A 12,276-nucleotide genomic window follows, 5' to 3' on the forward strand; every position below is an offset into this window, starting at 1 on the left:
TTGTAAAGGAAACACAGGAAACAGCTCAAGAAACAAGGGCAGGATACGAACGCAGCAGAACGCAGGCAGAATACAAACAAACTGGAGCCATTCTTCCAGTACCTGTGCAGCTCCTTGAACATGATAAATGTTTACTTATGCTTACAGTTTCATGTAAGAGGAACTTGTTATAGGTTTCTAAAGGCCCAGAAACATCATCCATCTGAGGAAGACTGAGTTTAAAAGAGCAGGCATTGGGATAGCTTTGGTGGAAGTAATGTAGATACTTGCCATGTTTGTACACTGTCCACAGTACAGCACCTTGAAATAAACCTTTTTTTGAGCTGATATTGTCACTTTTATCTGATTATTTACAAACAGAAATTAGACTAGTGACATCTTTGGTGGGCTTATTGGTTACAGCCATACTCCAGTGCTCACAAGGCACATGCCTGTAGGAAAGCACTAGAAGCAGCCCTCTGAGAGCTTCCAGCCCAACAAACCCTGTCTGCTCATCTCCCAGAAACACTGAGGTTCAGTACCTTGGTGCTCTTGCTGCCAGGCCCGCATGGGATGCAGGCCTCCCTGCCGTACACCTGGTGGATGGACAGGAAGGTGTTGGCCGGACACTCCTTGCACTGGCTGGTCTCCTTCTCGATGTAGTGTCCTGGCGGGCAGGGCACGCAGGACGAGCCGGACTGCTCGGAGCCCAGGGCACAGGCCCGGCAAGAAGAGGCCACTCCATCCACTGCGTTGGTCACCGTGATGGAGTAGATCTTGGCCATGTCATTGATGAACTGCCTGCTCTGGAACGAGAGCCAAGGAAACCACCCCGGTGTCATCACACCATGGCACTGGGACACCACCCACATCTCTGCACCAGTTCAGGTATCAGCTTGTCCATGGCTCTGTCCTTCCTCATGGATCGTTTATGCACAGCTGCCTCCCAGGGGCTGCTTTGTGGTGAAAGCCACTTGTCCCTTATGGGAAACCTGTGAGCTTCAACAGAGGGCTACAGTTCTGGCAGAGAGTGTCCAAAGAGTGCTGGGTTGCAAAGCCCCACACATAAAGAAGTACTTACATCTTGGCCTTCATTTATTCTCTGAAAGGCCCAGGTGAATGTGAAGGAAGCATTTTTGGAGATGATGTGAGTGTAGGATTGTCTTTCTTTACTTTTTTCCCATGATTCCACCACATTGGTATTTTTTCGATTAACATCCTACAAAATGGGCATAATTAAAAAAAAACAAAACAACAAAAAGTGTGGTCATACTACACTAAGCACCAATGTTTTATGATCTAGAGATTAGCATATAAAAAGGACTCCACAACTGCATTTAACATTTAATAAAGCAAGCATACTTATTTTGTTTTGCACAACTGACAAATTTTCAGACTGTTCTAAATTGCTGCCTAATTTCCACTCAATTTTCTTTAAATCAAAAGTAGATTCCTTTAAAGAGACACTAAATACCAAAAAGAACTGGCTTCCCCTTTCAGTGGAAGGGGCAAGGGAGCCATTGCAGATCCATTTCCTCAGCTAATGGACATTCAAACAAACATCTGTCTGATCCTCCAGGTCATTGACAGGATCAACTCCAAATTTCCAAATTCTCCTCTTCCCATCCCTCTGACCCAGATCTTGACTTGTCACTCTGTTACTAGATGCTAACACAGCAGCACAATAGACACTGATAATTTTGTCAGTCAGTTTAACAGGGGAAAAACTGTCTCCTTAGTGTCCAGTGATTACTGTTAGAATAAGCAGATAGCCAGGAATGGTTCACAACTCATGTGCTGGAGGAATTTCACTAGGTCATTCATTAAATCCTTCCTGCAAGGGCACTGCAGATACCAAACTAATGCCATGCTTAATCATAATAAACCAAGTACAACTAATCACACCTATGCAGAGGTATTAAAGTGACTTGTGCAGGCTCAGTCCTCAGTCATGGAGAAAGGGGTCTCACTTACTGCCATAAAGTACAGCACACAATCTGCTGAACAGATGGTCTCAAAAATAAAAGTAATCCGTCCGAGTTCTGACCCAGTTGCTCCTGTCACTGATGTTGGAGGTCTGTTTAACAGAGAAGGAACCAAATATTTATACAGTGCTCTCCAGACAGGCACCAGTCAATCCTTCAAATTCCTTTTTGTACAGTGAAGCCATCAAAGTCCTGTCACAGAAAACCTGTCCTTGCTGAATGGTGGGAGCCTCTGCACTGAGTACAGGGTGCAGCAGGGTCATTTTTTAAGCATCTAAATTCTTTATTGTACACTTCCCTCCTTATAATGAACACCCAAATTTGACCATATTGGTAGGGAGCCTTATTATTAAAACACATTACATACTCCAAGTGATTTACACCAATGTAATTGCATCTACCTCAGCTGGACAACAGCAGAGGGAGGGTGAGGTTCATCTTCCGCACCTTACTGGTCTCAACATTCGGCACCTGGTCTGAGCTAGGAGTCTAAGCTCACTCTTTTGACAGAGACATAAGCACCTCAAGCAGGTATTTCAGCCTGTCTGGGGGCTCAGGAGTGGAGGGATTCCCATTCTCCTGCAACACCTGCATCTCCCCACTGGCTCCAAGGGAAGCACAGACTGTGGAGGCTTCCTGGAGCCACAGAGCAAAATAACTTGGGTTTGACTAAAATACTTTTAGGGCAGGCTCCAGTATCCTCCCCATGGCAGGTTTAGCTGGTTACTGTGGAATAATTTAGAAACAGAGGTATAGCAATATCTTTTCTCAGTTTCCAGACAGCCAACTGGCTGCATCTTGGACTGAAGCAAATACTGCTAAAAACCAAGGTCTCACATGCTTGCCTGCCTCAATGGACAAACTGGGGACATGGGAAGAAAATTCAAGATTCCTCTTATCTCTAATTCATTACATTATTTCACTTCAGAAAGGAAGACTCAGATCATCCCTGGAATAGAGTGAAAGAGGTATAAGAGACAGAAATAACTGACAAACAGATGAAAAAATATCCCATTCCTTACTTAAATCCTGGGATGTGCAGGTTCAATATAAGATAGTCATTGTCAGAGCCTCCTGCTCCACTCTGGATGTGATCACCAGCCACCTCCCAACCTTCACAGGACAGAAAAAGAAAAAAAAATCAATGAATGGGTGGCAAAAGAAACCTATGTTACCATAATTTTTAAACAATTTGGTATTTCAGTGTATTTTAAAGATATCTGATATAAACTACAGAACAATACCATGATGATTTGAATGAAGAATTTTAGCAATTGTATGAACTGCTGATTTTACAGGCAATTTTCACCTTTTAAATCAGCAGAGATATTGATATTCCCTGTTCTGTGCTGTGCAGCTCAAGGGGGATAATCCATCCAATGTCTTTCAGCCTTAAAACAGATGAATCAGTGAACCTGTGTGTTAAATGTTAAGCACATACTTCAGTTGGCCTCTGCTCAACAGGCATAATTGAAAGCTTGAGTTACATCAGTCTGACAGGGTGGATCAGACTGAGGAAAATCTGTCAGAGAAGGCTGGAGAAGTCCCAAACAGGATCATTTTCACCAGTGAGCTGTGACTGCTCTCTGCTGCAATTTTAGCACATGTGCAGAGAGAAAGCTCTGAGCACTAAAGGAATAAAATTATAGACTGTAATTAAGTTTTCCAAAAGAATTATGTGTGACCTCGATGGGCACAGTTATCGCAAAACAGAAAATGAGAGAAACTAGGGAGAAGACAAAACAATGTTTTTTATAATGGGGATATGAATGCATCTGAGCATCTTTGATGAGGGAACTTCACATAGGCTGCAGCTCCTGCCCTCCTCTGGTATACAAGAGATTTTTTATTCCTTTGTGATACTGTGACATTGCTTCTCACAGGAAATTTCAAGCCTGGTGCAACTAAAGGAAAGGGAGGAAACTGTGCTGTGAATCATGCAGCCAAGAGCACAGTCATTTTGATGGGTGCTCCATTACAACAGGGATCCATGCAGGAGACAGGCACACAGCCCAGGGAGTTTGGCTCACCATTCATCCCATCACACTTCGAGTTGCCAACATTAAAGCAAGATGTCTTCATGTTTCCTGGCAGGATGTTCCACCACTTGTATTCAAACCCAAGAGCTGGTTCAGTCCCAGCAGGGCAGGCTTTGCACTCTAAAGGTGAGAGGGCAGAAAAGGATATCACACAGCCAAGGCACATGTCAAACAGTGCTTTGAAGAACATAGATACTGCTATTTTACTCTCTGGTGCAAGTAATAAGCAAAGAAAAGAATTCATTTCTTTGTAGTTATACAGTCAAAAGAATTATCAGGAGCAGGAGAATGGAAGTGAGACCAGCATTTTATGAATTGTAGAGCATAGCGGTGTGTTAAGTAATCTGCAACTGGTCCCCCAAGTCACACTTACTTTTTAATAGATTCAGCTGATAGTTTGAAAAACAAGAGCTCCCACAAAATGCTGTAGGGGACCATTGGGCCAATGCATCTCAGAATCAACAAGCCAGAGCTTAGGCTAGACAATGTTGGCAGGGTATTCATCTGACTGGGCTTAAAATGAGGTTTTCGCAGGAAAGAATTTGGCATGGATAGGAGAATGGTTGAGGAGGAATTGCTGACTGGAAAAGTTCTGATTCCCCTCTCAGAATCCCTTAAAATAGCCCTCAGGATGTCTATATCAGCCAAGAAATGCATCCAGAACACAGCAGGTCAACTTAGAGCAGCAATCCCTGATAAGAAAGGATTCAGGAGAGAAAGCAGATATCCACATGCTGCTCTCCAATGTTATTTAACAAGTATTTAACACAAAATGAATGCTGGCTTATGATGATGTGACACTAAATTAAGTCACATACAAGCAGATGACTGCTTTTGGAGACACAAAGTATTTTTTTGCAGACTCCTACCCTGTGTCCCATCCGAAAATGTGCCTGGTGGGCAGGGAGTACAGGAAGATGAGGCGTTGTTGTAAAAGCCAGGATTGCAGGGTGGACAGTCCTGCCTCTCTCCAGAAGGAGGTAGGGTCAATGCATCAGGGAGATCCTCTCTGCAGATCTTGGGTTCAATCCACTTGTACATGATCTGAGTCTGGAAAGAGGAGAAATGAGCTCTCATGGTGTACTATGAAGTTGTAGGACTAGATGCACCAATGAAGGTCCCCCTTGTAAACTAAATTATTTTATTTCCATCATTTGAGGCCACAGACCTTGCACACACAGGACAATAAAGAGAAGTGCAGGTAAGAGCAACAGAAATGATTGGCTTCACAGGAGATTCCAAGATATGAGGCTTTAAGGACAAAACAAAATAAAACAGCAATTAAAACAATTCCTATTTAATTAGTAAATTTCCTATTTAATTAGTAAATTTAATTTCTATTTAATTAGTAAATTCCCCCATGCAAGCAGTCCTGAGGAACAGCAGATAAATAATTCTAACTGGACATGCAATCTCTGCATTTTAACCACAGTAACACAAAATATAACTTCTGCCATATAAAAGCCCTTTATTTGGATTAGCAGAGAGAACCACAAGTTCTGCATTTCTAATTCATACTGGCCTGTTCTTTGAAAAGTCTCCAATTTCTCTCCTGCCATTTTTCACCTATTGAGAAAATGTCAAAACCATGCAGGAGCTGTCCCCAAGCCCCTCCAATCCCTTGTCATCACATAAGGAGCAGTTTATGAACACAAACTTGAGTCAGTCCATGGTGTTACTATATCACCTCTTCATCATCACCCCTCTTTGAGGACACAAGTTTCTGTCTTCAGGAGAACAACTGGGTGAGATGCATCACCCACAAAGTTGTGTTTCAAATTTCATCTGACTTTGTGTCTCTCTCTGAAAGGGTTTTACATCTCAAGATGAAACTTAGCTGAGTTCCACAGCTGAGAAACCCAACTGGCAAAAGTTTAACCTGCCCACAGCTCCCACTCTGGGTACTTCCACCCTTTGGTCCCAGCAGTCAGGGATCTTTGAGGCTGGAGGTTCAGGTAAGGGAGATTTCACCTTATGAATTTGATCCAGACCCCCTGTCACCCTGGGCCTTGAGCTGCTTGCACTCAGGGTTAGCCCTCTGGTAACACAGAGCACCTGAAGTATTGATCCTTCTTGAAACTGTTTCACAGAATAACCTGGGAGAAGCCTCAGTTCAGGCTCAGGCCCGTGCTCCTGGGAGCTCCAATGCTGCTGAGGCTCTCACTCTCCATCCCTGCCTGTACTTTGTTGCAGCCATGCCTGTGCCAGGTCATGTTCCCTGGCTGACCCATGGACACAATGTCCCAGCTCGACACTGGTCCTGCCTTGTCTCCATGGACTTGTCTGCCACCTTGGCTGAATCTGGTCACTGGCACAGGGTCCTCAAGCACTGAGGAACTGCTCCTGCTGCCAGAGTGGCACCTCTTCCTATGGATCAGCCTGTCCTTGCAGCTCCTGAACACTTGGGGGATTTTCTGGAGAATCACCCCAGAAATGCTTCAGCAGAATCAGGGTACACAGCATTTAAAATAAAAAGGCTCAAGAGCTGGTAAAGCACCTGTGTTGCTGCCCAGAGCCCAGACACACTGCCTACCATAGAAATCCTACTGCACCTGAGCAGGGAGAAGAGGGTCAGAGGGTGCCTGTGGCCATGTGGTGAGGGGTTTCTCAGACTGGGGATGAAGCATTCAACTTGGGATTTTTAAATCAGCAGGTAGATGAAAAGTCAAGAGTAAAGTGTATAAATCTCCAGAGGCCTCTTCTACACATGGAGTGGGACAGCAGAAGGGAGACAACAATCTATTGTTCAGTGAAAACCTGGCTTATTTTAGCAACCATGGATCAATAGGCTGGTCCTTTACAGCCACTGCTCTCCTGTAGATGGCCTGCAGAGTCAGGCCCTCTCACTGAGCTGCATCACATGGAGAGATGGCTGTGGAGTACAGCAAACCTGAACCAATTTCCAGACATGCAGAGCAGTGAAACCAACGCTGAAAACTCAGCCAGTATCTGTGTGCCTGTGACACCTGCTGCTGTCATTGCAAGTGGACAGTGAAGGCTGTCTGCAGAAAAACCCACTTTTCATTCTAATGATATCCATCAGTAAAGGGAAAGGCCATTGGAAAGGTAGGAAAAAGGTCAAATAACAGGAACTTGTTCAGTGTCAGGGAGACTTGGGCCACACAGAGCAGTGACAGAACAATCCACAGGAGCCTGCAATTAAAGCTGTAGCTGGGGGTGTAGCTGTGAACACTGCTGCTAATTTCTTGAGTCATTAGAGACAGTTAACAGAGCAGAAATCAGTGAGTCAAGACCAGATTGCAGAGCCTGACAGCTCTGGGGCTAAACTCACTGATGCTTGTTATCAAAGCATACGAGCTCTCAGCTGCATTTTAGAACTCACTGATCAGAAGAAACCAAAATACTCAATCCTGCCAGCAAATATTAGGCCAGCAACATACAGGTGTTATGGAATTTGACTATTTGTAATTCCATCTGAGAGATGGGATCTGAGAGATGGGAAAGGAAAGACATGAAACAGGCCTGACCATGCGTCCACACCCCTGTGGGCTTCCTATAGCAGTAAACAGCAGTTTCTTCTCCAAATTCCTCCAAAAATTCCACTTGACTGCTAGGACAAAGCCAGGCTGCTCCACCAGGAGGTCCCTCTATGAGAGACCAAGTGGATCTAGGGTGACTGGGTGAAACAATGTCCTGAGAGCCCAGGTGATTCGAGGCATCCCATAGGACAAGCACATTTCCAGCAGCTAAGCTGACACACGTGAACACTCCAGACTATCTATATACCATTATTTTACCTGACCACAGGCAGGAGTTTGACCTGTCCTTTGATGCTAAAACCAAGGGACATGACACACTTCATACCTATGCAGCCAAACACTCCTCCACCTGAAATAGAGATGGTCATATCCAGTGCTCCTGGGCCATGGTATCACCTGAATTATGGCTGGGCACTGCTGGGACAGTCATCACAAGCTTAAAGTATGCCAGAAATATTATTAACAACTAGAGAGATGGGTTTATGCTGGGACAGTACTTCACCCTGTGTTCCAGCAGCATGGACGTATGAAAGCAGCCCCAGTGACCCCATCAGGCCCATCACAAGTGCAAGGAGCTTATCATCTCACCAAAACACATCCCTTAAGCAGACCCAGACCTGGCAAATTGTTGCAGAGGGATAAAGGCTGCAGAGAGGGCAGGCAAAGGACAAGCCCAAAGCCTTGGATGCAATACTGAAAGCAAAATTGGGAAAGTAATCGGGAAATGGATTCCTAAAAAGGACTACCTTGCTTTCAAATGCAGAGATAGCACTAAAGTCAGTGAGCTTAAAAATAGTATCTTGCCTTCTACTTACTTTTCCCTCCTTATCACATGGGGTGTGGATCTGGAAAAAGTCTTTGCTTGTGCATGGAGGTCGCTCTAGGCATGCACTGGATCCCTCCTCTAAAAGAAAAGGTGAGAAACAGGATATTAAACTATCAAATGGTCCCTGGAAACAAATGTAACAAGCTTGAAATTTGGAGGCTAACATGAGTCAGCAGAAAATTATAAAAAGAAAATGAAAAATCAAGCTCTTAATGGTGTCTGCATGAACCTTCCCCTGAAATGAAGTGGGGGAACAGGGAAAATAGTAGCTGTGCTTATACTGTCACACTGAAATTCACTTATTCAGTGTATGCAGGGACAATTATTAGGAATAAGTTTTTTTACTCTGAGGATGGTGAGACACTGTAGCAGGTCACCCAGAAAAGTTGTGAATATCCCATACCTGGAAACAATCAAGGCCTGGTTGAACAGGGCTTTGAGCAAAGTGGTCTATTTTCCCTGCCCATGGCACACGGGTTGGAAAATTCCCTGCCCATGGCACAGGGGTTGGAAAATTCCCTGCCCATGGCACAGGGGTTGGAATGAGATGATCTCTAAGGTCCTTTCCAACCCAAACCACTCTATAATTCCATCAAACCCTCCCCCCTTCAAACAGAAAATTGTACAGTTTACCAAGCATGGAAATATTTTCTCACTTGATAAGGAACAAAACCACTCTAATCCTGTAGAAACTTCCTTATAACACTGGCCCAATTTCTCCTCTTGCCAAATAATTTTGCGATATTTCCATTCCCACTGTGAGCAGAGGCACAGGTCCTCAAGCATTTGCAATCATCAGTGATAGCAGATGCTATGATCAGTAAGTGATTCTTCAAGAACTTTCTAAAACTGCTACAAGGAAGAAATCTGAAGACCTTTTGCCTATGAAGAATAGATTAAGACCAAGTCGTTTGAAGATCATCACCTAACCATAGGAGAGGAAACGCAGAGGACTTTGGGACTAGTTTTTGCAACTAGATCACCCCATTTTCCAACCCCACAGGAGGCAGGGGCAAGGCAGGGGAGAGTGTTTGGAAAGGACATTCCTCAAAACAAGTTAAGGCTGAAGGTAGTGATGAAGCAAATTCGTGTCATCACCAACCTATAACACAAATTACCACGAGAGGGCACAGCCCACCTGCTCTATCCTTCAGAAGAACTCTCCCCTTCCTGGTGATAAAGGTCTCCATCCCTTCATGCTAACACTGATGACACTAACAACGTTTGACTGTGGCCCATTATGTATCTATGTGCCCTCTGCTTATTTTGGGAAGTCAATCATCTCCCCTTTACATATCTACTGGAGACCGTCATTGCTGGATACAGCCACGCTCACAGCTGAAACAGCTGGTGACTGCACATACTCAGACCTTCCTGGTTTTGCTTGTCCCACTTGGTTTATGTACCTGCATAATACATTTCTTCTTTACACTTGGTGCACTCTTTAGCTCCTTTCTCAGAATAAGTGTCTCGTGGGCACACCTGGCAGCCAGATGCACCTGGTTTGTCGCTGAAGGTACCAGGCTTGCATGCGAAGCATTCAGACGTGTACGCAACTCCTGTAAGAAAAATTCTGGGTAAAGCATTGAGAAAGACCCATCTTTAACTGCTGCTTATCTGGGCTTATGGCTGAGAGCAAACCAGCTGTATAAAACAGCGTAAAAACCACACTCAGTTTCATTACTCGCTTAAGACACTTTGGCTTTGCTGACTCATAATTTAGGTCTTTAATCTTTATACCTCAATGAAAGTCTGACCCATCTAGGAACCTTATATGACACTCCCAGTTTTATTATACTTAGACTTAGACCAAAAGAGCAATTATAGATAAACCAGATCATTTGAATATTAATTCAACTGTCATTGTTATTATACATATCCATTTATCACTGTTGAGAGGCTTATCAATAACCACGGTCTTTCTATCCTACAATAAAGAAAACCTGATTATTCCTTTTTCTCTCTATTTGCTAATCCAGTCTTCTCCAGTAGATGGCAACATTTACCAGATAAATTAATTTTTTAGCCTTTCCTCACTGAATTTTTGCTGTTCTCTTTCTACTCTTCAGAGGAGGAGACAGGGGGCAAGGGGCTAAAAAAAAGCCACTTCCGTGCCTACAGCACGTAGAAATAGCACTTGGCAAACATTGTGACAAAAGAGTGAGATAAAACCTCAAAGACAAATTCTACTTACCTTCAATTGTGATGTTCTTCACTAAAACTGGTTTTACAACTTTGGAGCCCATGAGAATCCCTGTTGTTCTCCAGTATAATATATTGCTACCTGATTTCAGAGTTACCTGCAACAACACATGTGAGTTAGCAAACATCCCCTTGCCAAGATGTTGTTTCATTTCCTACTTCCATTCAAATTTCTTGCATCCTAGCAGCTTTTCCTGTGCTGTTTATTGGGTCAAGAGGTAATGGTAAAGCAATAGCCAAATGCTGTACAGACATATCTGAGGAGTGCCAAAGTGTGCTTTATGAAAATGTTTCTCAACACCCCAGTTGGCAAAACACCAAGAGCTGTTTCTGACCTTGTTTTAAGCAGAATTTGGTAAAAACTGTTCCTGTCTTTGTCCAATTACCCCTGAAACTCAAGAGCTTTTATCTCCAGCCTTATGTTCAGATATAGTTAATCAGTTTGTTTTAAAAGCCTTGAGATACACTTTCATAAAGAAACTCGACATGACCTAGAGTTCAAAAATCCAGTTCACAAGTGAGTTTTGTTTATAGGTTTTAAAAATCAAGCTCTGCCTGCATGTAACACTACAACACCATGACCAGTAAGCCAGGCACAAACCATGGCTATCTCCGGCAGCAGTCTCATCCCTCCTGCTCACTTCTGACTGCAAACAGCAAATGAGATGCAGAAAACAACCTGGTTTCTGACTGCCCTGACCCACTTGTTTTCATGGCATGGTTCAGCGACTGCACAGCCCCTGTGGAAGGTTGGTGGGTTGGTGGCACCATGGCTGAGGTAAGGGGCAGTAGGAAGGCACGAAAACTCCTCCAGCAGCAGTTTTAGTGCCTTCTGCCTTCAACTCACTTTGTAACTGCAGTGTAACTCTCATCACTAAAAGCAGCAGGTTCACCAAGCCTCTGCCTGGCATGCAAAGCTGTTCTATATCTACTAGCTCAGTACAAGTTCTTTACTACCAATAGCAGGATAATGGCCTGAAAGTGCTATATTTTCAGACAAGAAAAGGGATAAACTCTACCAGCATAAGGGTCCAGGATAATGTGATTTCCAGCAGGCCTAGCAGGACCAGAGTTTTTGTTCACCCAGGATAAGGAGTTGAAAAATTTAGCAAAGTTGGAGTACAGCATATTGTATCTCCCACACCCAAACATCTGCTACCTACAGGGGAGAGCTGAGCTATCACGTGTAACAGGGCAACTGGGACCATATTGAAACAGGCATCAGGTTGTGTGAGGTGAGGTACCCAACACCAGCTCCAGGGCAGCAGGAATCACCTGCTGAGAGCAGAGACTGCAGCACATGGAAAATTGTGCTCACAGAAGACACCTTGACAGGATTTTCAGTGCAGAAAAATCCCTTCAGGACAGCCAGAATCATCATCTCACCTAGCTCATATGTTTACATTTCAGCCAGCCATCCCAAAAACTTTCATACTTTCATAGACAGTGAGAACACTTGCACACCCCAGATGACAAGCTCAGGGGGCACCATCTCCCATGCAGACTGCCTACATCCCTCAGATCTCCCAAGTCAATGCCCTGGCCTTGGATCTACCTCCAGCTCATGCCACTCATCCCTCCTCAGCCAGCTTTCCAGCCTCCCAGTGTAACCTGCACTGGTCTTGCCCCTGACCTAACAGGCACTCCGACCAGAGCTGGCTCAGGAATACATTTTCTCCTCCAGGAGGAAAAGCACACCATGGAAACAGAGAGTGTGCTGCTGCCTATGTCCACAAAAGCCTTCT

The 12,276-nt window shown here is 44.2% G+C and overlaps 1 protein-coding gene across 1 annotated transcript in view; it reads right to left on the reverse strand.

Annotated features, from left to right (window-relative positions):
• The window catches only part of ELAPOR2 (endosome-lysosome associated apoptosis and autophagy regulator family member 2), a 94,131-nt gene that overhangs the window by 16,603 nt on the left and 65,252 nt on the right, over nt 1-12,276 (reverse strand). Inside the window, exons 5-13 of the mRNA XM_053978822.1 lie at nt 10,524-10,629; nt 9,736-9,888; nt 8,319-8,407; nt 4,873-5,053; nt 3,995-4,123; nt 2,987-3,077; nt 1,954-2,056; nt 1,061-1,198; nt 522-785 (exon numbers count right to left, since the gene is read on the reverse strand). Coding sequence (XP_053834797.1) covers nt 522-785; nt 1,061-1,198; nt 1,954-2,056; nt 2,987-3,077; nt 3,995-4,123; nt 4,873-5,053; nt 8,319-8,407; nt 9,736-9,888; nt 10,524-10,629 — 1,254 coding nt within the window. The remainder of the gene's footprint in view (nt 1-521; nt 786-1,060; nt 1,199-1,953; nt 2,057-2,986; nt 3,078-3,994; nt 4,124-4,872; nt 5,054-8,318; nt 8,408-9,735; nt 9,889-10,523; nt 10,630-12,276) is intronic.

Source organism: Vidua macroura, chromosome 5, assembly GCF_024509145.1.
Source record: "Vidua macroura isolate BioBank_ID:100142 chromosome 5, ASM2450914v1, whole genome shotgun sequence".
NCBI classification, from domain to species: Eukaryota; Metazoa; Chordata; class Aves; order Passeriformes; family Viduidae; genus Vidua; species Vidua macroura.